At 44.2% G+C, this 26,505-nt stretch overlaps 1 protein-coding gene across 1 annotated transcript in view; it reads left to right on the forward strand.

Annotated features, from left to right (window-relative positions):
• Positions 1–862: 862 nt before the first annotated feature.
• Positions 863–26,505, forward strand: part of FGD6 (FYVE, RhoGEF and PH domain containing 6) — a 1,320,563-nt gene continuing 1,294,920 nt past the window's right edge. Inside the window, exon 1 of the mRNA XM_044087187.1 lies at positions 863–1,035. Within this exon, the coding sequence (XP_043943122.1) occupies positions 863–1,035 (173 nt within the window). The remainder of the gene's footprint in view (positions 1,036–26,505) is intronic.

The following is a 26,505-nucleotide window of genomic DNA, read 5'->3' on the forward strand; positions in this document are numbered from 1 at the left end:
CACCAAGCACTTATCTTCTGGTAGCACCTTTAGGGGGAAAACTAGCACTTTTTTCTCAAAATTGGCACATAATGTCCCAGGACAAATGGGTCCTAGACATAGTGTCACAAAGTTTCACTTCCATACCCTGCCAAGGACAAACGGTTGGCCAGACTTGTCAAAACATCAATGGGCAGAGGCACAAAAGCAAGTCTCATCCCTCATGGACATGAGGGCCATTCAACATGTACCAGAGCAAGAGCAGGGACAAGGATTTTATTCAAGACTGTTTTTGGTACCAAGAAAGGGCAAGACCTGGAGACCAATACTGGACCTATCTATTCTAAACACATTTCTGGATATAATCAAAAGTAAACGGCTGCTGTGCAAAACAATGAAGGGTGCTAGAAAATCCCAAAGTCTATAACAGAATCAGTGTAACAATCCAAATGTTAAATGCTCCAAGGATGAAGTAGTCAAATAGTATGGACTAATGATTTAAATACATGAAAAGGCGCCAAAACCAGAGGCAACATTTAAAAAAGATGAACTTATTTTTACAAAAGCGTTTAAAAACATTTCAGAGAGTCATAACCACCATATAACTATATACAAAGAGAGAACTCTTCTTTATCATTGTCTATATCCCTCTCCTATGGGTGGTAAAATCTGCTCTAGATTCTAAACTTAAACTGATGTTTTGCCTACATAGTTTTGATCGGGAAACCTACATTTTGGCCATTGGGACATGAACAGGGTTGATGAATAACTTTTTCTTCCTTTGGAAGAGAAACTTTAGAGCAGATAAAGACAGCGCAAATGAAAATTTTAGTGATTTTCCTGTTTCAGAGCGCAGAACTTGCACTTTACTCAAATGTGGACAATGTCTCACTATATGAGCGCCGCTTTTTCAATGAAAAAAAAGAAGCTTCAAGAGAAGAGACCTTACATCATTGGGCCATCTTCACCTGGGCCCACCCATTTGAATATTGCTAGTGACTGTATTAATAATTCTGCTGTTGATGTGTTACTTCTGAGCACAGATGTCAATTCAATGTTGGTTCCTTGTTCAGAACCAGTTGTCCGGAGGAAAACCACTTTCTCTGTCTGTGACCAGAGATTGTGATTGTGCCAACCTGACCGTGGCATTAACGGTCGATTTCAACACCTCACTCAGCCTGGCAGCATTCCTTTTCATCCCAGGGTATATATATACGGAGAGAGGGCAATCAATCGAGAGAAGGGCAAGAGGAAGCTATCTCCGAGGAAGACAAGTTTCCCAATCAGAGCAAAGGGCTTACATTCATTCCTACTATATTTAGTAGGCATTCAGGAAACTAGTGGAGGACGATATTTACAAGATGAATAAGAGTCATGCCTTAATAGTAAGAAGAGATATAACTTATTCCAGAATGATTTATATAGGAATTTTACCCTTCTATAGATGGCTTGTAGACTACCTTTTTTTTTGGAGGGTAGTCCGTTACCTAGTGGATAGTTAATACAGGGATGGAAGGTATTCCTACCACAGGCAGACACAGAGCCAGCCCCCTTTTTTGAAGGGGGGCCTTGAAGTACATCCAAAATAGTGGAAGTGAACAACGATAGACATCCATGCTCCCACCACAGTGTTTTGTGTTGTTTTTTAGTCTTTTTATGACAGGGGAGCTACATCTCATAGGACATCTTTATAAAACATTGGTATCCAGTAGATCCCATTGTTAAGACAAGAGACTCACTGGTGATCTAGTTTTTGCAAGAAGAAGAAAGAAAAACAAACAAACACAAAACAACTATCCAAGAACACATCTCACTAGTCCTATCTCGAGGAGACTATATAGTTAATGTGTGTTTGCATATTTTTTTTGACCCTGTATTTGTATCAATTCCCTTTGTATATATATATATATCATATATATATATATTATGTATGTCCAATGGCAGTTATATGTCCAAGGTATGTATACATTGTATCCTGTACATCATGCTCAGCCAGCCTACAGGATATATGTAGGACACCCGAAGAGAGAGGGACACACACAGATGCAGCAATCACACATGAGGAGGAAGGCACAACATGCCAATGCACAACATACACATACATGTGGTACACAACATCAGTTTAAGTTTATTTTCTTAGAGCAGGATTTTTACCACCCAGGAGAGGGAGAGGGCAATTACACATTACCTAGAGGAAATTAATTGGATCATTAAGTTCAGGCTGAAGCTGAATAGCCCTGAATGGGCTGAATCCCTAAGTCCCTATATCGCCCACTTACTAAGACTAGAAGATTTTATCATTTTATTTTTTTTTTTTATTATTAATCATTTATTGATTAATCATATAGTATCATGACTGATTTAGAGTTCTCTATAGACTTTGTATAGTTATATGGGTTAATTTTTTGACTCTGAAATGTTTTTAAATTCTTGTTTTTAAAAATTGTCTTCTGGTTTGGCTGTCTTTTTTGGCGTTTTCATTTTTCATGTATTTAAATCATTGTCTTTTGTCTTTAATTTCAAGTTTGCTAAGTTGACTAGCCTTAGCATTTGACCTAAGTTGCTATTTTTTTTTGTTTTTTATTACTTTTTTTTATTTCATCCTTGCCTTTTTTGTTTAACATTTTGATTTTTCTGTTATAGACTTTGGGATTTTCTTTTTTTTTTTTTTTTTTTTTTTTTTTTTTTTTTTTTTTTTATTTTTTTTTTTTTATTTTTTTTTGCTGCATTTTTACTCAAGTTTCTTTTTTTTGGACATTTCTGGATATACCAAAATTCAAAATGTTGACTCTACAGCAACTTCTGCCCATGCTGGGCAAGAAGGCTTGGCTTGTAACTTTAGACCTAAAAGAGGCATACCTGCATGTCCCAGTCAGACAAACATGCAGAAGATACCTCAGATTCAAAGCTGGCTCAATGCACTACCAATTCTCTGCACAGCCCTTTGGCTTATCTACTGCGCCCAGGGTCTTCACAAAGTGCCTGGCACCAGTAATTGTATTCTGCAGACAGAGGAATACAAATATATCCTTACTTGGATGACTGCCTCATTCAAGCAGAGAACAAGGACATTCTACTACAGCATCTGGCATTTGTAAAGAGATTTCTAACAGGCCTAGGGTACACAGTCAACGAAAAGAAATCAAAACTAGTACTCTCTCAAGAGTTAATATTCCTGGGTGCAGGCTTAAACACAACTGCCCAGATGGCTTATCTCACACCAGACAAACAAAGGCAACTGACTACCTATTTCAACCTGTTGGCAACAAAGGCCCAGTTATCTGCAAGAAAATTTCTGCAGGCTTTGGGCTTCATGGCATCCTGCATTCTACTAATTCCATATGCAAGACTGCATATGAGGAAACTTCAGTGGTACCTAAAAAGTGTTTGAACTCAACATTGCCACAGCTTGGAAACAATAATTACCCTCATTCCCTGCCTGCAACAGGAGTTTCGATGGTGGGTGAAGGCTTGTCACCAGAACAAGGGACAGCCATTCACTTTACCCCCAGCCAGGCAGACATTAACAATGGATGCATCAGCTTATGCCTGGGGGCCCCACATGGCAGGAAGATATATTCAAGGCACATGGTCCACAAACCAAATGCATCTACATATCAATCAAAAAGAGATGCTAGCTGTTCAGAATACCCTGACAGCCTTCAAGGACCTACTTCATCCGGGACAACTACTGATAGACAGACAACACCACGGTCATGTGGTATATAAACAAGCAGGGAGGCACTCATTCTTACCCCCTTTGCAGACTAGCCATGACTTTGTGGGACACAGCATTGACTTACCAAGTACATCTGCAGGCACAATTCCTGCCAGGAAAGATAAATACTCTGGCGGACGAACTAAGCAGAAACCTCATAGATCCCCACGAGTGGAAATTGGATCCACAAGTCTTCAGCATAACAAGGAAATGGGGATGCCCGGATATAGATCTGTTTGCCTCTCCTCACAACTGCCAACTAAAAAGATTCTGCACGAGGACTTATCACAGACAAGCATGGAAAGTGGACGCCCTATGTTTCAGCTGGAAAAGCCTAGCAGTATATGCGTTCCCTCCACTGCCTCTCCTCCCCAAGGTACTCCTAAAGGTCAGACAAGAGAAGCCAAAGATGATACTGATTGCCCCAGACTGGCCCCACTAGTACTGGTATCCAATCCTAAGGAACTTGTCTCAGTGCCCCGCTTGGACCTTGCCTCAAATACCTCATCATCTATCCCAACAAAACAATCAGATCCTGCACAGCCAACTAAAGACCTTAAGGCCTAGTACCAGAAAATCTTACGCTGGAAAATGGAAGAGATTCTGTGCTTGGAACCAGGCACAAGGAATTGACACAGCTGTACCAAGTATTACTCAATTTTGCAATACTTAACTGAGATGCTGGACAAAGGCCTATCCTTTTCATCAATTAAAATTCATGCCTCTGCCATTTCGGCTCATTACAATACAGAGCCACCAATCTTTTCTCATCCCTTGTTAAGGCAGTACCTCAGAGAAGCCAAAAACTTAAGGCCTCCAAGGAGATCACCAATACCTGCATGGGACCTCAATTATGTCTTGGAAAAACTCACCCTGCCTCCTTTTGAGCCAGCCGCTACAGCTGATATAAAGTTTTTATTTTGGAAAACAGCTCTGCTCCTAGCAATAACCTCTGCAAGACGAGTCTCAGAGCTACAGGCACTCATGGCTGTAGAACCTTTTATCATTTTTTTATCCAGACAGGGTTTCTCTGAGGACAAACCCGACATTTATGCCTAAGGGTAGTGTCCAGTGTGGCCCTTAACCAAACTATTCATCTGCCTACTTTTTATCCAAACCTACATAATAAGGGGGAAAGAATTCTGCATTCTTTGGACATACACAGACAGCTACACTTCTACTTGAACAGAACCAAAGCTTTCAGAAAGACAGAGCAACTACTAGTGGCATATGCTGCAGGATCACAAGGAAATGCTATCTCAAAGCAGACTATTTCAAAGTGGATAGGCCACTGCATTCATTTCTGCTATTCACAACATGGCAAGCCAGTGCCTAAGGGCATTAGGCCACATTCAACCAGAGCAGAAGCCACTTCAGCAGCCTTCCTCAGGGGAGTACCAACCAAAGACATTTTAGAGGCTGCTACCTGGAGTTCAGTGCACACCTTTACAAAGCACTATCATTTACCACTCTACTCTAAATCCAGGGCAGGCTTTGCCACTGCAGTTCTGCAGGGCCTCATAGCCGCTCCTAATGCTATTTAGCTCCAGCCTCCCAACCATAGCTTTGGGATTCAACCCAAGTGTACTGACTGCAACAGTGAAACACGAAGAACATAGTACAGTTGTGTACACTTACCATAAATGTAGATGTTAGAGTGTATTCACTGTTGCCGTCCAGGTTACCCACTCACCATCCCCCATATCTTTGCTGGAACTTATCTGCACTTCTCTAATCTATACAACCTCTGTGGTGTATTTGCTTGTAGATGAAGTTATAATATATTTTGGTGCATGCATGTTTTATTGGCATATTTTTTTAGCCTACCCTTTTGGGGGCACCTGACATCTGGGGCAAGGAAAACTGAAGAAAATGGCGTCGGCTGCATCTTTTATACCCCTGGCGCACTGACATCAGGGAAGAGGCGCCAGCAACCGACGCCGGACCTAGACTTTGGAATTCAGGCCGATTGAGGGTAGCCTGCCAGCAGGATAACCCAAGTGTAATGACTGCAACAGTGAATACACTCGAACATCTACATTTATGGTAAGTGTACAAAACTGTACTTTGGCAACTCTAGATTTAAAAGAAGCATACCTGCACATCCCAATTAGGGAATCTTGCAGAAGATACCTATGCTTCAACGCAGGCTACTTGCATTATCAGTTCTCTGCACTGCCCTTTGGCTTGTTTACTGCACCCAGGGTATTCACAAAGTGCCTGTCTCCAGTTATTGCATTTTGCAGGCAAAGAAATAGTCAAATATATCCATACCTGGACAATTGTCTAATTCAGGCAGAAAACCAGGGCATACTTCTAAATCATCTGGCGTTTGTAAAAAGGGTTCTAACTTGTCTGGGGTACACCATAAACGAAAATAAATCACAAATGGTACCCTCTCAACAGATTACATTCCTGTGTGCAAGCTTGAATACAACTGCCCAGATGGCTTTCCTCATGCAAGAGAAGCAAATTTATTTGGTAACTTACTTCAAACAAGTGGCCTCAAAAACCCTGCAATCTGCAAGACAAATACTGCAAGCCTTGGGGTTCATGGCCTCCTGCATTCTTTTAATTCTATATGCAAGACTGCATATGAGGAAACTACAGTGGTACTTAAAAAGTCTATGGAGTTATCATTGTCACAGCCTGGAAACAATGATTCCTATCATACCTTGCCTATGCCTGGAATTCATATGGTGGGCAGAGGCCTGCCACCAAAATAAGGGACTGCCATTCACACTACCCCCTGCTGCCCAAACGCTGACTACAGATGCATCAGACTATGCATGGGGGGGCTCATCTGGCAGGAAAGTGCATTGAGGGCAAATGGAACCCAAATCAAATGCACCTACAATCAATCAAAAAGAAATGTTAGCTGTAAAAAATGCTCTGACAGCCTTCAAGGACTACATTCTTCCAGGACAACTAATGGTAAAGACGGACAACACCACAGTTAAGTGGTACATAAACAAGCAGGGGGGTACACATTCTTACCCCCTCTGCAGACTAGCCATGGCATTGTGGTATACAGCCTTGAGCTACCAAGTGCACATACAAGCTCAATTCCTGCCAGAAAAATTGAATACACTGGCAGACGGACTAAGCAGAAATCTCATGGATCCACACGAGTGGAAACTGGAACCATGGATTTTCAACATGTTGACAAGCAAATGGGGGAGCCCAGACATAGATCTATTTGCCTTCCCCCAGAACTACCAGTTGGACAAGTTTTGCACAAGGGCCCCCCACAAAGAAGCCTGTAGAAAGTGGATGCCCTGTCCTTCAGCTGGAAAAACCTAGTCTACGCCTTTCCCCCTTTGCCTTTGCTCTCCAAAGTTTTGCTAAAAGTCAAACAGGACAAACCAAGAATGATTTTGATTGCTCCAGACTGGCCACGCCAACACTGGTACCCACTCCTGCGCAGTGTGTCACAGATATCTCTATGGCACCTGCCTCAGACCCCTTCCTTGCTGTCTTAGCAATAGAACCAAATTATGCACCCTCAGCTTCCAACATTGAACCTTGCAACCTGGCTAATCACTTAAATTTACTCTTATCCCTCAGCAAACCTGTGATGGATGTCATCTTGGAGGCAAGAAGACTTAGTACTAGAAAATCTTATGCTGACAAATGGAAAAGATTCTGTGCCTGGAACCAATCTTTAGGGATGAGAACAGCAGCGCCCAATTTACCTCAGATTTTGCAATACTTAACTGAGATTCTTCACAAGGGCCTGTCGTTTTCATCTATTAAAATCCACGCTTCAGCTATTTCAGCTCACTATAACACAGAACCACCCCTCTTCTCTCATCCCCTGCTCAAGCAGTATCTCAGAGGGGAAAAGAACTTGAGACCACATAGGTTCATAGGTTCATACTAGGCTATCTGCCCTAGGGCATTTATAAGCCTAGCCAGAGTGTGTTTGGCTTTCGCCATCCATTTTAAATTAATTTTGCTATGCCCTTTTTCAAGGTTAGTATACTGTGCCTCTGTCTAACAGTGACACAGAAGTGATACCCGGGGTAAACCTATGATCTCCTATCCACTCATCAAGATTTCTCTTGAAGAGAGTCAATGAGGGATTCTGCCTAACCTGGACTGGGATTTTATTCCAGAGTGAAGGGAGCCTCTGGGTTATGAATCTGTCCCTCCAGCATGTCCTATTTATTTCAGTGCTGAGGTTCAAGTCTCTCGAGTGCGTAGCTCGATGGGATTTGAATTTCCTGAGGTGCAGCATGTCCATTAATTCTGGGTTGGACATGACTTTATACGTCAGGCACAGATTGCCTCTGAGCAGGCGGTATGCCACTGAGTAGAGCTGGAGTTTCTTTAACCGGGCAGCATATGGCATCTGTTTGAGCCCTTTGATCCTCTTGGTGAGGTACTTTTGGGGTCTTTCCAGTTGCTGCAGGTGTCTGGTAAGGTACATCCCAAAAGGGGCATTGTACTCAATTATGGGCCTGATGAGGGATGAGTAAAGAGGCACGATGACCTCCCCTGATCTAGATGTGAATCCCTTCATGATTAGGTGGGCTATATAAAATGTTTTTCTAACCACTTTGGCCACGTGGTTGTCAAATGAGAGATTGCTATCAACTTGGGTCCCCAGGTCCCTAATTACTTCTTCTGTACTTAATGGATTACCACCTATGTGGTAATTTGTGGGCACTTTGTTTTTGCCAAAGGGGATGACTATACACTTTTTGGCGTTTAGCTTGAGGCCATGGCTCTGGCACCAATTGTCTGTTTCTATGAGGCCCTTTTGGAGGATGCTTGTGTCGGCTGGAGAGTTGATTATGGCGCCCAGTTTGCAGTCATCTGCGAACTTGGTCAGCCACAGTCCTTCCGTGTTGGCCTGTACCTCCGAGAAATATATATCGAACAAGAGAGGTCCCAGGACTGAACCTTGTGGGATGCTGCTTATAACTGGTTTGGAGTCTGACATGGCCCCAGCAATTCTAACCATGTGGGTTCTGTCCTTGAGCCAGTTTGCAACCTATCTAGTGACATAGGGGTTTATATTTAAACTGGTGAGCTTATCTATAATGCCTGAGTGGGGTATTGTATCGAAGGCTTTTGCGAGGTCCGGGTAGGCTGTGTGGACTACCTTCCCCTCGTCAATGGCCTTGGTGACTGTTTCAAAGAAATCGACCAGGTTTAAGAGGCAGGATCTGCCCTTAACAAAGCCGAACTGGGTAGGATCCAGTGTCTGTAGGTCCCCAATATCTTTATTTATGAGGTCCATGATGATCCTTTCCATAGCTTTGCAGACCAAGTTAGTCAGGCATATGGGGCGATAGTTTCCAGGATCCGTTGAGGCACCACCTTTGTGGAGAGGGACCACTGTTGCTGTACGCCACTCTTTGGGTACATATCCTGTAGTAAGGCTGAGATTGAACAGTAGTTTTATGTTTGGGTTTAGCTCTTGGAGTTCATGTAGGACGCAGCCCGGGACACCGTCTGGTCCCATTGATGATGTGTTTTTTGCTTTGGAGAGGGCGGCTCTTACCTGAGCATCTGAGATGTCAGGGGGGCAGCACTCTGCTGGGATAGATATTTGCCCTTTTGGTATGGAGGGAGGGAGAAGTTTGCGCTGAACCTGTCAGCTAGGATGTTGGCAGTGTCTGTGGGTCCGGTGTATTTTTTGTCATTTTGGACTAATTCTGAGCATATCTGGGAATTCTCACCCAGGTTCTTAACATAAAGAAAGCCTTGTGATTATCCTTAGTGTCCTGTGCAATTTTTCTCTCGAAGCTGGCCTTAGACGATTTTATGAGTGCCCGTAGTTTTTTGCTAATACTGATCAGAGATGCCTTCCCTTTTTGGGATTTTGCTCTATCATGTAGTAGCTTCCTCCTTCTATTGTATAGTTTGTTTATGGCTGGGGTCCACCAGACAGGACGTCTGCCTTTGGAGGATTGGGTCTTGGTTTTATTTGGGATTGCATGATTCATGCATTCCTGAAGGTGTTCATAGAATGCGTTTATAAAGGATTCTGCGGTCTGGGCCGTATTTTCCACAGGCCCGGGGGCTTTGAAGGATTCCACCTCTGTTTTGAGGAGTGTGAAATTTGCTTTATAGAAGTTTTTCACTGTGGTTTTCTGGGCAGGGGGTGGGGTTGGGGTGTGAATATCCAGTGAGATTAGTTTATGGTCTGATCTTACCAGTGAGGGATACACTTCTGGTTTGGAGCATAGAGTCCCCATGTTGGTGATGATCAGGTCCAGTATGTTTTCCCCTCTTGTGGGTGTGGTATCAAGTTGTTCCATAGCATTTGAGTTTATAAATTCTAGGAACCTTTGGGCTAGGGTGTTGGAGCTAGAGTAATGCTCCCAGTCTATGTTTGGGTAGTTGAAGTCGCCCAATATAATGGTGTTTGGAGAGACCTTCATATTTTCCAGTGTTCTCATTAAGGCCGAGTGGGGTTCCTGGGTTTGGGAGGGTGGTCTGTAGCAGGCTATAAACTGGAAGGCAGTTTTACCCACATGGATAGTCTCTGATGCTTCGTGCTGTGCCACCAACCTGGAGGTGTGGGTATCTTTGACAAATATTGATACTCCCCCTCCTTTTGTGGTTCGGTCCAAGTTTTGGGGCCGAAAAGCATGGTATGAGGTATAACCTGGTAGTGCTGGGGTGCTCTCGGGAGCCTTGAACCAGGTTTCTGTTACTGCACAGATATCGATGTTCTCCATGCTAAGGAGAGTTTCGAGTGCGTGCATCTTAAGGTTTAGACTTCTGGTGTTGAGTAGCTTTACTCTTAGTTTCTTATCCCTTGTGATACCTATGGAGGTGGGTTTGTCTTTTGAGCCTTGCCTAAAAAAGGCACTATGGGGGTAGCAAGAGCCTTTGCCAATATCCGAAAGCCCAGGGGTGACAGGTGCAAGCCGTCCCTAGCGAAGCATCGTGGCTTGTCGAGCATGTCATCCCAGGCTGACAGGCATTGGATCCCCTTTGAATGACACCAATACTTAAGCCAATTGTTGAAATTGATCAGATCATCTTGTCTTCATATTGTGGCATCATTCTTGGTGAGGTTAAGATGCTACTCAAGGTCAGGGTCTTAACGGCCTGGGCTACATGCTCAGAGAGCTCCTCTGTCTCTCTTCATGTAGTCCAGGGAGGAGAGCTCCTACCCTTGCCTGGGACCTTAACTTTGTTTTGGAAAAGCTCACTCTACCTCCTTTTGAGCCAGCTGCTACTGCAGGCTTAAAATTTCTTTCTCGGAAAACAGCCTTCCTTTTTAGCAATCACTTCAGCTAGGATATCTGAATTACAGGCCCTTTTGGCAGTGGAGCCTTTCATCATCTTTCATGCAGACAGGGTATCTCTGAGGACCAATCCATCCTTCATGCCCAAGGTAGTTTCCAGTGTGGCTCTAATCAGTCCATTCATTTGCCAACTTTCTTTCCCAATCCATAGAACAAAGGGGAATGGATTCTGCACTCCTTGGATGTGCACAGACAACTTAGATTCTACTTGGACAGGACTAAATCTCAAAGAAAATCTGAACAATTGCTGGAAGCATTTGCTGCAGAGGCAGAGGGGAAGGCTATTTCAAAACAAACCATTTCTAAATGGATAAGAACATAGTACAGTTGTGTACACTTACCATAAATGTAGATGTTAGAGTGTATTCACTCTTGCAGTCCTGGTTACCCTCCCTCCAACCCCCTTTCTCTGGCTATACCTCTACTTTCTTTTACTATGCTTAAAAGCCTTTTTGGTGTATTTGCTTTTGGTTGGAGGTATATTTTTGTGTTTTTTAATTTTATTTGCTCCCCATTAGGGGGCACCTCACATCTGGGGCAAGAAAAACTGATGTAATGGCATCGGATGCATGTTTTATACCCGACGACCTGACGTCATGGAAGAAGGGACAGCAACCGACGCAGGACCCAAGACTTTGTTAATCAGGCCGACTGAGGGCAACCTGCCAGCAGATTACCCAAATGTAATGAATGCAACAGTGAATACACTCGAACATTTACATTTATGGTAAGTGTACACAACTGTAATTTCTTATTCTTTCTCATCCCTCAGTACCTAGACAGCATTATAATAAGCATATCTTTTAGCACAATATGTATGTGTTTAATTTTACTTATTTTGTAGGAGTGATGGACACAAATAATGGAACAATTTCCTTTAAGGTTATTACTTGTACCCTTGTCTTGTGACTTTTTTTTTTTTTCGGTTCAGGTGTATAGGTACAATGCTCTGTCATATCCTGGTTGGTGTAGTCAGATTTGGTGTTGATACTTACTAATAATGTTCATTATGAGGGCTCGACTTTGAGAGCATTCCTCTAGGGCTATCGTATGTGGCCGATACTGATGGCTGCATTTTGAGGTCCTTTTCTTCAGTACTGTCTTTTCACAGAAGGTTTTTGCCAGTTAATTGTTATGTCCATAGATGAAGTTAATTCATGGAGAACAGACTGTCCTTTCCAAGTTGTGTTGGGCACTTCAGCCAAGAGCTGGTTCTTCAAGGAGTGATGCATGGTGTCAAGTTCTCTTTGGGTAACCTTTGGCTTTTCAGAATAATACAGTTTGCAGTGTTGCCACCTTTAACTCATTATATCTGAAGAATGCCTAAAGGTGCATCTGCATTTATCTCCTACTGACATCTCTAAGCGTCAAATATTTCTTGTTCATGTTTTCATCAATAATTCCAAAACCATGCTACGTACAAGGTTTTAAAAGATTTCATCTTAAAGCTGAGACAATGGCAAACTCAACTGCATTAATATTCAACCTCTTTCTAGTGCAGGTAAACTGATATTAACTGTTTTTATTATATTAATTTACATAGAAAAATGTGAAAATTATATCTAACTCTTGACAACCAAGTAACACAGAGAACGCTTTAGCCTCATATGAAAGCTCTCACCTAGATTAAAATGCTGCTGACAGTATGTGTGTAACTTGTGTGGCTGCTGAGATATTTTAATTTGATTATAAATATTACAAATGTAATAGTTACTGGGTTTACTGTGACTTATAAAGTTCACTTTAAGACCTAGAATCTAAAGAATACTACCACTATAAAATAGTTTGTGCTGAATAGTTTCCCATTTATACTTCTTTCATAACCCCTATGTTTCCAGAGATATGAGCATTTGTTTGAAATGTGAGAACATAATTTGATTCTGTCAAAACACTTAGGCTCTGCCCATTGGAAGTTAAGAGTGCAAACTTCCTGAGCTCCATTGGAGTGAATGAGTTAATGCTGATTCTAGCAACTGACTCGAGTCTTTTCTTTATGTTGTGGCTGATCTGAAAGCATGTCATCTTGCATGCCAGGACCAGGGAGGGGGTCTCTGCTAGGTGGCTTACTACAGAGTGGTGTTCTTTTTTGCATCTTAGCATGCCTTTCAAGCCATGACAGGGCTTTTGTATCCTCCAGGTCTGTACTCAGTCTTCCCTGCCTGTCTTCTTTTGAAGTTGCTGTGATTCTAGGCTGGCTGCCTGGCAGTATGTGATTTTAGGTTGACCTTCTCCAAGGGATGGGGAGTAGGGTGCCAGTCAAGGCAATTTGCAATGTGGTTTCACTTGGGATTGCTGAGCTAGATGATAGCTAGATGTTATTATCCAGAATGAGTTTTTGTTAGGACCACAGCATTCTTGGGTCTGTTCCCAAACCAACCACCCAGAAGAATTAGCGGAGATCTTTTTCATGATTATTGAAGACTTATTCTCTTCAGCAAAAATGAACGATAGATACTTGTAGTAATAGTGGTAATGAGGATGCCCATTTGTTAACCAAGTAGGCCAATTGGACCCACAGTCCCTTTGCAGGGGTGAGCTGGGAGCAGTGTCTTCTTAAGAGACTTGTTCAAGGTCACAAAGTAGGCAGATGAGGGCTGAGGGAATCCCCACACTGTACTATCAGAGCTATAGATCATAGCCTTAACACTTTGTGCCAACTACCAGACTCATTCATTGCTAGTTCTGGTTGGAGAAAGCAGTCTATTAACCAACCCTCCCTGTATCTTCCATCTGAGTAGAAGGTTTGTTGCAAATTCTGTTTCTCACTTTTTTCAGCTTGGCTAGGAACTGGAAAATGGAGAGGAACATAAATAGGGTATCACATAAGGGGGAGGTTTTTGTGTAACCTGGAAAGTTATGATCTGATGTCAATTTTCATTCATTTTTGAACAGTTTGGTTCGGATCCAGTCTTCAGATGCAACTTGGCCGTTAATATAGCTTGTGGTAACCTTAAAGCTCTCGAGCTTCTACCTTATACATAATGCACCAGCCCCTAACATACCTCAGATCTCATTTGCCGCTTTCTCGAAGTAGATGTGATCATCGGAGCTCTCATCCTGTATTTCAGATAAGTGAATTTTCTTGTCTCATAGTTCTATTTATTCCCATCCTTATATTCTTTCTTACACTTGTGTATCACTTGTACATATCATTGTTGGTGTTTTAGTATGTGTTTACCCCTTTTTCTGTAACTTTTTAACACTGTTACATGTACTCTCGTGTACCATTGTTGGCATTTTTTCCTCCCTTGCCCTTATTTTCCATTTCTTTATACATATATGTATTGTGTGTGTGTGTGTGTGTGTGTGTGTGTGTGTGTGTGTGTGTGTGTGTGTGTGTATATATATATATATATATATATATATATATATATATATATAGATATATATAGATATAGATGTATATAGATATATAGATATATATATATATATAGATATAGATATATATAGATATATATATATATATATATATATATATATATATATATATATATATATATATATATATATATATATATATATATAATTTTTTTTTCTTTTTCTTTCTATATTTTTTTCTGAAAAAGGTCCTTCGAGGTTTAAAACATTCCAAAAATGTGATCATAAGCTTCCCCTGTCAGACGTGAACAATTTGTATATTGCATGGGCCCAGACCACTTGAACATAGACTGCTCTATATGTAAGAATTTTAACTCACGAGATATTGCAGATCGCAAAAAGGCAAATTGATCTTAAAAGGTTTGTTGCCGTCTGCTTTTTTTGGAAGCTATTACTGGGGCTCAACCCCCAAAAGTATATCTAAGGAGACATCAAAAAATTCCCTGAGACTGTCTGAATATTCTACACCATCGTTGATGAAACCTTCTAAAAAAGATCCAAAGGCATCTGTCTCAAAGTTGGTTTCCGAATCTACAAAAACTTCGGCTCAGAGTACGTTGGATCCAAAGCTTCTTCCACAGACTACTTATTCACCAAGCATTGACCCGTGCCATCTAGCCTCCCATCTCTGTTTATGTAAAGATCCGATGTGGATAGGATGATGAGATTTCTCTCTATGCAGAGGCAGGTCGGTGTTCTCCCGACTCCGGCCCCTTTAGGCCAGAAAGCCTTGCTTTGCTCTACCCCTCCACTTTTGGCTCTTTCTCCGATCTGAATGTCTGTTTTGGATTCGCTGGATCCGAGTTTGCAGAGACCATCTAGTTTGGATCTGTGGATATTTTTATCCTCTGCTCCGAGTTTTTTTCTGACTGCTCTGGCAAGTTTGGACACGGATGACACTGAGCCGTAGCATCCCTGCCGGATCTGAGGTGTTGGAGTTGACTCCAAAGTTGTTGAAGCTATCTCTGCCCCTTGAAGCCTTGGCACTGGACAGCTCGTCTCCAACCTCTGCCTCTGGTGGAATGCCTTCGGGGCAGATGGAGAGAATGGTGCAGTAGCATCGCTTCTTGGCTTTCAGCTTCTTTTTCTCGGGGGCATTCTGCTTTTGAGGTGGCGGAGAGAGTTTTCTCTGCCGTAGCTGCACAGATGTTCTCTCCCCACTTGGATCTCCCTTCAAAATCTTGTGTGTCTCTGCTCCTTAAACCTCAACATTCAACTCCACAGGGACAGCCAGCCCAAACTCTCCAGGCTACCCATCAGCATATCACCATCTCTTCTCATACTTCTCTGAGCATCCCACTGAAGAAATACTTTGGAAAAGAAAGTGCAAAAGGAGGCACTTAGATTCCCCACAGGACTCTATCACTGAAGATACCAATTTCGATGAAAGGGAATGATCCCCAAAATCACCACCCAAAGATGTCTCATTTGGAGACATCCTAGAGATCCTTACACAAAGGGGTGGTTGGTCCTCTGACATTCCTTTTCCTGGAGGAATCCGTATTCCTGGACACATTTGTATCTGGCCCATCTACCTCCAAGGTAATTTCTCCTGCTATGAGCTCATTGATTTGATATCTAAGCAGGTGTGGAAGGAACCTGACTCTGTTGAACCTATCCCTAAGAGACTGGATTGTAGTTTGGCACCACCTGCAGGAAGGCAGTTTTGGAGTAAGGGAGTACCTGTGTATGCTATGGTCATGGCAGCAACCTCTAAGAAGGAGCTTGCAGAACAGAGTTCCACTGTCCATCCCACTAACAGGGGGTTTAGAGTTTTGGATGGCTTCAGGAAGCATGTGTATGCTTCACTGACCTTTGTTCTTAGGTCACTGAACTACCTGGCACATTTTTCTAAATTACAAAGAGATTTGATAAAAGAAGTGTCAAAATCTCTTTCAGGGACCACTACTGCTAAGACTCAGCCTGCTGTGACCTCACTGTTGGCATCCCCATAATCCATTTCAAACTCGTCCACGAGGCTTATCTCCCTTGCTGCTGAGGGTACCTCAAGGGCAGCAGGTTCGGGCATTTACATTGAGGCATGTCTGGATGCACTTCTGTGACTTTGCAGAGCCCTTCAAGCCCTCTTTCATTAATGCCTGCTTTGACGGAACTTCTTTATTCTGCCACAAAATGAAGGACATACACTCCAGGTGTGAAAAAGATGGAAAGACACTGTCTGCTGTGGTAGTATGTTTTTTGACCCCTCAAAGGACTTTCTCTAGGAACCAAATCCCAAGGTCCTTTCCAAGATCCACGTGGAAATAGATCCCCCAGAGGCAGAGGGAGGGTGGGGACTCGAATGTAAAACGCTGTCAATGCGGCAGAGGTAGCCTGCAAAACCAAAGGTCTAGAGATTCTTTCTCTGACAGACTGTATCAGCACTCTGAAAGGAGGCCTGACTTTTTCCCTCTTTGGAGGCAATTGTAGGTTGTTTATCCCTACATCAGAGAGCTTGGCTAGACATCACAAAAAATACGGGGTGCAGAGTATCATTTCCAGAGATTATATAATTCCTTTTTCCCTTCCACTTCCATCCTCATGCAAGTTTCCCAGTGTTCCATACAATTGGAGAAAAACTGCAGCACTAGAAGTACAAAAACTGCTAGAAAAATATCATCCAAGTGGTCCCACAAGACCAAATATAATCCAGAACTTACTTGAGATTCTTTTCAGTGCCAAAGAAAATGGGGAACTGGAGACCAATTTTGGATATCAGCAGCTTGAACAAATCGGTTTGAAACACAAAGTTTTGGATGGTCATGTTTCAGTCCATTTTACCCTTTTTAGACAAGGACAACTGGATGCGCTCAATAGACCTTCAAGGCACGTACTATTATATAAAAATGAGCACACATCCAGAAGGTACTTCCACTTCTGGTTGGGAGACGGTCATTACCAGTTCAGAGCCCTACCCTTTGGTCTTACCATAGCCCCCAGAGTGTTCACCAAATGCATGGCAGTGGTAGCAGCTCACTTGAGACTGCAGGGATTCCGGGTGTCTCTATATCTAGATGATTGGCTCATTACTGCCCTGACTAGGCATCTCATAAGAGTGAGAGGTCAGGTACTCTGAACTTTCTCCCTTCTGGGAATTACCATAAATTGCAGCAAATCTGATTTAGAATCTTCTCAGATACTGGAGTCTATAGGGACAGTTTTCAACACAGTATCGGTAACCGTTTCTCTTCTTCTAGCCAGAGTGCAAACTTTCAGATTCCAGCTCAGGAGACTACTTCACAGTACCAAAATTTCATTCTGGTTGTGATTCTTCAAGCCTTGGTCAATGTCAGCTGTCATAATTTTAGTTCCTCTAGCAAGATTTCATATGAAAATTCTTCAGTGGATGCTAGCAACACAATGGCTGATTCTTACTTGGGCTGACATTCATTAATAAAGAATCACTCAGACATGCAGAAAAACCTTTGGTGGTGGATTCGATCAGATTCTACAAGGCAGTCTTTTCATTCTCCCTCAGCCCAAGGCCATTGTGTCCATGGACACGTCCTAGATTGGGTGGGGGGGGGGGGCATTTCCAGGGTAAACCAGTCCAAGGTACTTGGTCCCTCGAAGAGGCCAATGCACATATCAATGTCCTGAAAATGAGACCAGTGCTTGTAGCATTGCAGGCTTTTTAAGACTTGCTCCTTTTCGGGATGATCATGATTCAAACAGACAATATGTCAGTAGTTTGGTACAGCAACAAATGAGGAGGAACCAGGTCTTAGCCCTTGTGTCGAGAAGTCCTCAGAGTGTGGCATCGGGCGATTTCATCCAACCACTTGCTAATATTCTGGGGAGGTCCAATGTGGTAGCAGACAACTTGAGCAGGTCCTTTCTACTATCTCATGAGTGTTCCCTCAACAGGAAAGTGGCAGGAATGATTTTCTGTCAATGGGGCCAGCCTTGCTGTGATCTTTTTGCTTCTACCTTAAACAAGTGCAGCAGTTTCTTTGCCCTGATCCCCCCACTGAGGGAATCACGGAGGGATGCTCTGCTCCACCACCCCCCCCCCGATTCCTCTGTGCTTATCCCCCAACTCCCTTGATCCCCAAATTTCTGCAGAAAGCTGCCAGATTGAAGAGTATAGTCACCCTCATTCCACCGTACTGGCCTCGACAAGTTTGGTTCCCCTTTCTTTGGCCTTATTATCTTTACTCACTTTGGATTCTGGATCTGGTTCCAGACCTCTTGTTTCACCTGACCAGCATAAATTCATCTGGATATCACCAACCTAAACCTGACTGTTGGTTTCTCCACTTCCTTTAATAGTCAAACATCTTATGCTATCTTTCCCTGTCTGTCATATACTTTTATCTTCCCTTAAAGCTTCTAGGAGGAAACTCTGCAGAAGTAAATGGAAGAGGTGTGTTTTTTGGGTACATCAGAAACATACTGACCCTTTTTCAGCCCCTGTACAAAGTGTCCTTGAATTTTTGGTAACAGTTTTGAATGGAAGAGCTATCTCCTCGGCCATTAGAGTTCAGTTGGCCACAATCTCCAACTTTCGTATTGGATTTGAAAATTCTTCCCTACTTCATCTAGGCTTTGTAAGGCCTTTTTCTGAGGCACTCTGCTATTGAGACCACCTTATAAAGATCCTTGGGACTTGAATTTACTGCTGCAGGCGTTCCCCCTTTGAACTGGCAGCAAAATGTGATCTTAAATTTCAGACCCTGGAAAACTATCTTTCTAGCGGCCATTATCTCTGCTAGAAGAATTTCTGAACTTCAAGCTTTGTCCTGTAAACCTCTATTTAAGTTTTCATAGGGATAGAGTAACACTATGAACCAATCTTTCTTTCTTTCCGAAGGTGGTGTAAGAATCCAACATCAGCCAGTCCATTAATCTGCCTGTCTTCTTTCTAAAGCTTGAAAACAAAGAAGAATACATGTTGCACTTAGATGTTCATAGACAATTATGTTTATACTTCCACAGGACAAATGAAGTTATACATTTTGATGAACTGTTTGCCGCCTCTGCAGATTCCAAATTAGGTAAACTAATTACAAAAGTAACTTTGACAAGATGGCTTACCAACTGTATATCTTTTGTCTACAGTAAATTGGGCATCTCATTACCAAAACCTTTCAGCCCACTCAGCTAGATCCAGGGCAACTTAGTGTTTTTATCTAGGCATTCCATGGATGACATATATGCAGCTGCAACTTGGGATAATCCTCATACCTTTATTATTCATTACAAATTAGATCTGGTCTTGAGGGAAGAGCAGCCTTTGGCTCAACAGTGCTCAGAATATCCTTCCGTAGAGTCCACCCAGGATTTCAGGTAGCTGGGGACGTTGTTCCAACTGTTGAGGAATGAATGAAAAGTGACATCAGATAAAGAAGTTATGTACTCACCATAACGTTCCATCTGTATTGTCTATTGGCTTAGTATACACCTATGAACCTAAATGCTGTCATGTACTCTAGTACCCTCCAATTGTAATTTTTATGTAGATTGATTACGGATACATTTTTACTGTTTTTAGTGTTTGCTAACATCTGTCAGCCTTGTTAGCATTTTACTTTTATCCACTATTGGAGTTAGAGTGAAACTTAGATTCATTTAGTTTTTTTGCAGCTTTTGAATAAAGTCCAAGTGGAACAATCACTGATGCAGTACAAACACCCTCCTTCTTTCCTTCCTTCCTTTTTGTTTTTTATGTCAGGGTGCAGATTTTTATGACTTTCCTTTCTTTTCCTAGTTTATACTTATCAAGTGGAGCTCTAGAGTCTCCCTTGTTCTGAGGTAAGAACACTGTGAGAGCTTAGTGCACTAACAACTGTTTTAATACTGTTCACCTCAGACACTTGTACTGATTGTCTGGGACATGATGTTTTGTCCTGTGACATTTTACTACTGCTTGACTTGCTGTGCTTTTCCTTAACTGTAGCTTCTGGCAGATGGGCTTAGTATGGTCCAGTATTTATTACTACTCTTACAGTTACCTTGGTCCTTCTCACCAACTGTGTTCTGTCTTGGAATCACAGGTGATTTTTTTCTCAGCACTTGTACGTTGGTATAGGTTTGAGGGTTCGTCTTTTTTTTTATCCTTGAAATTCTTCTTTCTCTGGTTGGATTTCAACCAGTGGTTTGTTCTTGGTCCTCTCACCGGGCCAGTTTCAGCTATGATGTTAGTTGGATCCATTACACCTGGTGTTGGTTCCATCTTTTGACATTATTGGGCTTACAGGCTTGACCCCTGCTGCCTTCCTATGTTATGAACCCAATCTCCTGGTACTGTTTTTTCCTTGTCATCTTACATATTTGGCAGATATTCTTGTAACCCTTTTCCCCTTGGGGGGGGGGGGGGGTTGGTGATTTTCTGTAGGATTGACCTATGCTTCATTAGGGTCAACTTCCATATTTTGAGATCCTTATTGGCCAAACCATTAAGAAAGTCCACAAAAATTGGTGCACTTTATAGAAATAAAAAATGTCACTATTAATACAAAAACCACTATAGCTAGAAGACATCTTATCTCAACTCTTCTCTATGCGTCACCAATTCTCACAAACGTTAGGAAATCATATTTAGACAAGTTAGAATCAAATTTAGACAAATTAGAATCCTGCTATAACAAAATTGCAAAGTTTGCCACTGATGCCAGCTCTAGCTCACATCATTGCACTGCCCTCAAACAACTGAATTGTCTAGAACTCCCTCAACTAACAACTTATCACCAACTGTGCTTGGCACACAAGATCCTGCACCAGCTAGGAAAAAAAAAACACCAGCACTTCACAAATTAACTCCTTACTCTAACAAGTGTGTACTTCACTTGAGTGGCAATCCCTGTTAAATATTACCAAAGCCAACAATAAATTAGGCAACTCCCTTTTCTCGAACTACACAGCTAAAATCTGGAATAGCTTGCCATCAGAAATAACATCTATTACCAATTTATCTCATTTCAAAATAACTCAATTTATCTCATTTCAAAATAACATTCAAGTCTCATTTAACCAATACTTGGCTGTGCTCCTGTACAAATCGTGGATAAGGAAGAAATGCCAATGCAATGTCCTATTTACTCTAAACACTTTTTCTCTAGGTAATACTAGTTCTTCACACAAATCAGATCACATCTCACCTTTTAACATACTTCTACCCATTCTTATTGCAATCTAAAATATGTATTCAAGGACTATAGTAAAACTGTTCTCCTTAAGTTGCAATTATGTTTCAGTATCTGTATCTATAGTGTATCTCCTCCTACTACAGGCTATCAGTCAGTGCAGTATATCTATGAAAATTGCTCACTCATCGATTTATTAATTATACCCATTTTACATTATATAACAGTCATTTTCCTGACAGATTTCTTCACTTATTTCCTGTACTAGACAATGCAACAATGCCATTAATAAGGATATTTACATGAATGTATTTTTATCCAATGTTATGCTTAATACAAATGTCAAGTCATGTATATGTCAACTTTGTATTTGTAATTATAATCATTGTTGGATGTTAAATGTAGAGCTTTTCTCCCCGGGCCTCTGCTAAAAAGGGATTTTTGTCCACTTGGACTTTCCTGGTAATCAAATGTGAAATAAAATAAACTGAATAAATATTGTTGGCTTCCACCTCCGATTTATTCAACCCCTGGTACCTCCTCAGTATTGACAGGTTCCTTCAGATGTCATTCTTGATCTCCGTGGAATCATCTTCAAAATTTTCATCTTCAGTCTTGACACTTTAGACCTTGAGTCTACCTTGGCACTGTAGAACTCTGCTATCTGAAGTCGTTAACTTAATTTGTGCATCAACCTATGGGTTATCAGATCCATATCGGATCTGAGCTGGCAGTTTCCAACAGCTGAGATCCGAGCCCCAAGCTCCTCCCCCTTACCCATAATCCCCTGCCATCCCTTACTGACCTACCCATAATCCCCTGCCATCCCTTACTGACCTCAGATCTAGTTTGCCGCGGTTACACCAGCAGCTTCATCTCGAGCTTCCAGGGCCTTTAGAGCATATTCTGTGAGAAAATCCTCTCCTTTTTTGGATAGCTAAAGTTTGAGTGTGTGTTTGTTTTAGGATAGTTTGTTAAACTTTTTGTTAGTGGTACCCTTTTTGTATTAACCCCCCCCCCCATTTCGTGAGTGTTAGGGTGTGTGTGGTTTTTGGGGCCTAGTGAGTGTTTTTAGTTGACTATGGCAGAGGCCCCGAAAACATTTTTTTCTAAATGTACCGAATGTGGCCATAAGCTCTCCCCAGCGGATGGCCACACTCTGTGCGTTTTATGCCTTGGGGTTGAACACCTGTCATCTGGCTGCGCTATTTGTGCAGCGTTCAACCCCAGGGCTCTCAAGGACCAGAGATCGAAGCTGATTCTGGCGGGACTTCTGCCCCCGGATTCGGCTCCGTCCTCCAGTCCCCCCCATGGCTCCTGCTGCGGCAGCACCTTCGGCTACTTCCCTTCCCTTGGCCGGGACTCAACCTCTTTCCTTGGGCCAAGAAGATAGGGAAGCTAGACCTGAGAAGCGCAAGGAGAAGCATCACAAGTGGCGGGCCGAAGCCTCTGCATCGGCTCTGCCAGCCAAGCGTGCCCCCCCCCCCCCCGAGACCTCCGAGCCTTCTCGGCTCCGTTCACCCTGCTTCTCGACGGGGCCGGAGGAGAAGGAGGCCCGGTCTCTATCGAGGTCATCGAGGCAGCACTCCCGTCCTGCCTCGGTGGCCTCCTCTAGGTCCACTAGAAGTTTAACTTATGCAGACTTGGACCGGATGATGCGAAGGTTCCTCCAGGCCCAATTGCAGATGGGAGTGCTCCTGTCTCCCCCCCCCCCCTCCGGGGGGGGAGCTCGACCCCATGTTTTGTCCTGATTGCTCCTTCCCTGACCCACTTCCCAGGTTCGGGGTCTTCGGAGCCGACTAGCGTTGGAGCCGGCGGACTGTCGGCGCCGATAGAGTCGAGTGCTTCGGCGCCGATGGCACCCTCGAGTCTGTCGGGTCCCTTTTCTGTGGATCCGAGCTCTCGGAGCCGTGAGCGGAGCTTCGGATCCGAGACTGTTAGTATGCCTTCGGCTCCGTCCAGGTTGGAGCATACTGGGCCCTCGGATCCAATCATCTCGGCGATGGCTCCGATCCACACGTTGGATCCGAGAGAGGGTCTGTTCTCGGATCCTAGGGAGAGCAGCTCTCCTTCGGCATGGTGGAGGGGGTTCTGTCTAGGGACTCCAGGCCCCCCGGCCCTAGCAACGGCCCCACCCTGCACTCCCTCTCAGACGGGCCCGACTTCCATCACCCGGCCCCAGGGACAGCCTGCTCTTACGTCCCAGATCGTTCCTTTGTTGGAACAGGATGTGGTTGGTGAGGCCTCCTCGGACAGCCCCCCCGAGGAAGTCCCTCACAAATGCAAGTGCAAAAGGAGGCACTTGGACTCCCCTGAGTCCTTGACAGAGGACACTGACTTGGAGGAAGGGGAAGGCTCCCCAAGATCACCCCCCGAAGACGTCTCATTTGGAGACATCATGGAGATGCTCAGGATTAGAGGGGGGTGGTCTGCCCCAAAGCCTACCTCGGGCGAGTCCGTGTTTCTGGAGGCGTTTGAAGCAGGCCCATCTACCTCTTGGGTGTCCCCTCCAGCCGACCCCCTGGTACACCTGATCACTACCAGGGCATGGAAGGAGCCGGATACTGTGGAGCCCGTTCCCAAGAGGCCGGACAGAATTCTTAGCCCCCCCCCTCGGACAGGTCACATTGGAGTAAGGGGTCCCCCGTAGATGCCATGTTGCTGCCACTAAAAGGGAACTAGCCCAGGAGAGTCCCTCGCTCCATCCTCCTGACAAGGAGTCTCTGGCGATGGACCACTTGGGGAAGCAGGTGTTTGCTTCAGCCACCTACTCTGTAAGGTCGCTGAACTATATGGCACACGTAATACGACTCCAGCGGGACCTTATCAAAGAGTACACTGGGTCACCCCCAGAGTCCATGTCAGCAGAGGACAAACAAGTTTACTCTACCCGAATGGCCACTCTCGGGTCTATTTCCAATACCTCTATGCGGCGACTATCCCATGCTACAGAGGCGCTAGAGCTAGTGGAGCGGGCGTCGTCCTAAGGTGACAGGCGTGGCTCCACCACTGTGATTTCACGGAACCCTTTAAGGCGTCATTCGCTAATGCCCCGTTTGATGGTTCTGCCCTCTTTGGCAAGACCATACGCGACACCTTGGTCCAGAGCGAGAAAGATGGGAAGACGCTGTCTGCCGTCGGAGTCCGCTTCTCTGCTCCCCAGAGGTCCTTCTTCAAGAACCAAAAGGGACAGAAGAAGATGTGGTTCCGGAAGTCTCAGCAGTCCCGTTTCACTCAGGACCCCCCCGTCCTTCAGGGGCAGAGGAGGACAGGGTGGACGCCGCCCTAGAGGCAGAGGGGGCCCGAAAAACTTTGGGTCCAGAGAACCTTTCTCTGATTGGCCCATGCAGCAACCCTGAGGGGTTACCCGACTGCTCCACTCTGGAGGCAGTCGGGGGGGGGGCGTTTCTCGAAGCACCTAGCAGCTTGGGAGTCCATCACAACAGACCGCTGGGTGCTTCGGATTATATCCAGAGGCTACAAGATTCCGTTTCTCCATCCTCCTCTCAGATCCAGATCCCTCCCCGATGTCCCACCCGATCAGAGGGAGGCCGCAGCCACGGAAATTTAGCGGCTGCTAGAAAAGGGAACCATCCAGCACATCCCCCAGACCAGTACTGATCAGGCTTTTACTCCAGGTTCTTCTTGGTGCCAAAAAAGGACAGGGGACTTAAGACCAATCCTCGACCTTTCTCTCTTGAACCTGGCGGTAACCAAAGAAAAGTCAGGCTTTTACTCCAGGTTCTTCTTGGTGCCAAAAAAGGACAGGGGACTTAAGACCAATCCTCGACCTTTCTCTCTTGAACCTGGCGGTAACCAAAGAAAAGTTCCGGATGGTCACCCTTCAATCCATTCTCCCCCTCGTGCAGGAGAATGACTGATGTGCTCCATAGACCTCAAGGACGCGTACTACCACATCTTGATGGACAGACGGTCCAGGAGGTTTCTCCGCTTCAGGCTAGGAGCCAGCCTTTACCAATTCAGGGTCCTCCCTTTTGGTCTCACCACAGCCCCCAGGGTGTTCACCAAGGTGTTAACTGTGGTAGCGGCCCACCTGAAACTCCAGGGAATTCAGGTCTTTCCATACCTGGACGACTGGCTGCTGACCACCCCCACAAGGCATCTACTCTGCACGGCCAGGAATTATTTTCTTCACCTAGCTCCCCAGCTGGGGATCACGATCAATGTGGGAATATCTTCCCTTCTTCTGATTCAGGTCATATATTTCATCTGAGCCAGGTTGAACACAAATCAGCTTATAGCCTTCTTGACTCCGGACCGGCTGCAATCTAAAACTTCATGTGCAGGCCATTCTTCATTGCCCAGCCCCACCGGCGGAATTGGTCCTGTGGGCCTTAGGCTCGATGGCGGCAACCATCAACCTTTTGCCCATGGCGCGCCTAAATATGAGAATCCTGCAATGGACCCTCCAAGTCCAATGGTCCTTCCTTCATTACCCTCTGAGCCATCCAGTTCCTCTCAGCAGGGTTTGCAGGAGAGCCCTCTTGTGGTGGCTCCAATCTCCGGACCTCCAGAAGGGGTGCCCCTTTTCTATGTCCCCTTCCTTAACCACGGTGACCACGGACGCCTCTCGCCTTGGGTGGGGTGGGGGCATTGTTTGGGTAGGACCGTCCAAGGCACGTGGAACCATGTGGAGACCTTACTGCATATCAGTGTCCTAGAGATGAGGGCCGTGCTGTTAGAGTTGCAAGCACTACAGAGCCTTCTTCCCGTCGGGACAATTGCCATCCAGACGGACAACATGTCGGTCGTCTGGTATATCAACAAACAAGGGGGAACCAGGTCCTATCCACTTTGTTGAGAGGCCATGAGAGTGTGGGAATGGGCGATTTCCACCAACCGTTTTCTCATAGCGACACACATTCTGGGACGGTCCAACATCCTAGCGGACAGATTGTCGCAACATCCTCTCGCCGTACGAGTGGTCTCTGAATCTCAAAGTAGCGAAGCAGATTTTCTCCAAATGGGGTCAACCTCGTTGCGATCTTTTCGCTTCTCCCTCAAACACAAAGTGCAACGACTACTTCACTCTAATTCCCCCACCAGGGGGATT

The sequence above is a fragment of the Protopterus annectens genome, chromosome 11.part0 (genome assembly GCF_019279795.1).
Source record: "Protopterus annectens isolate FY-2018-M chromosome 11.part0, PAN1.0, whole genome shotgun sequence".
Lineage (NCBI taxonomy): Eukaryota > Metazoa > Chordata > Ceratodontiformes > Protopteridae > Protopterus > Protopterus annectens.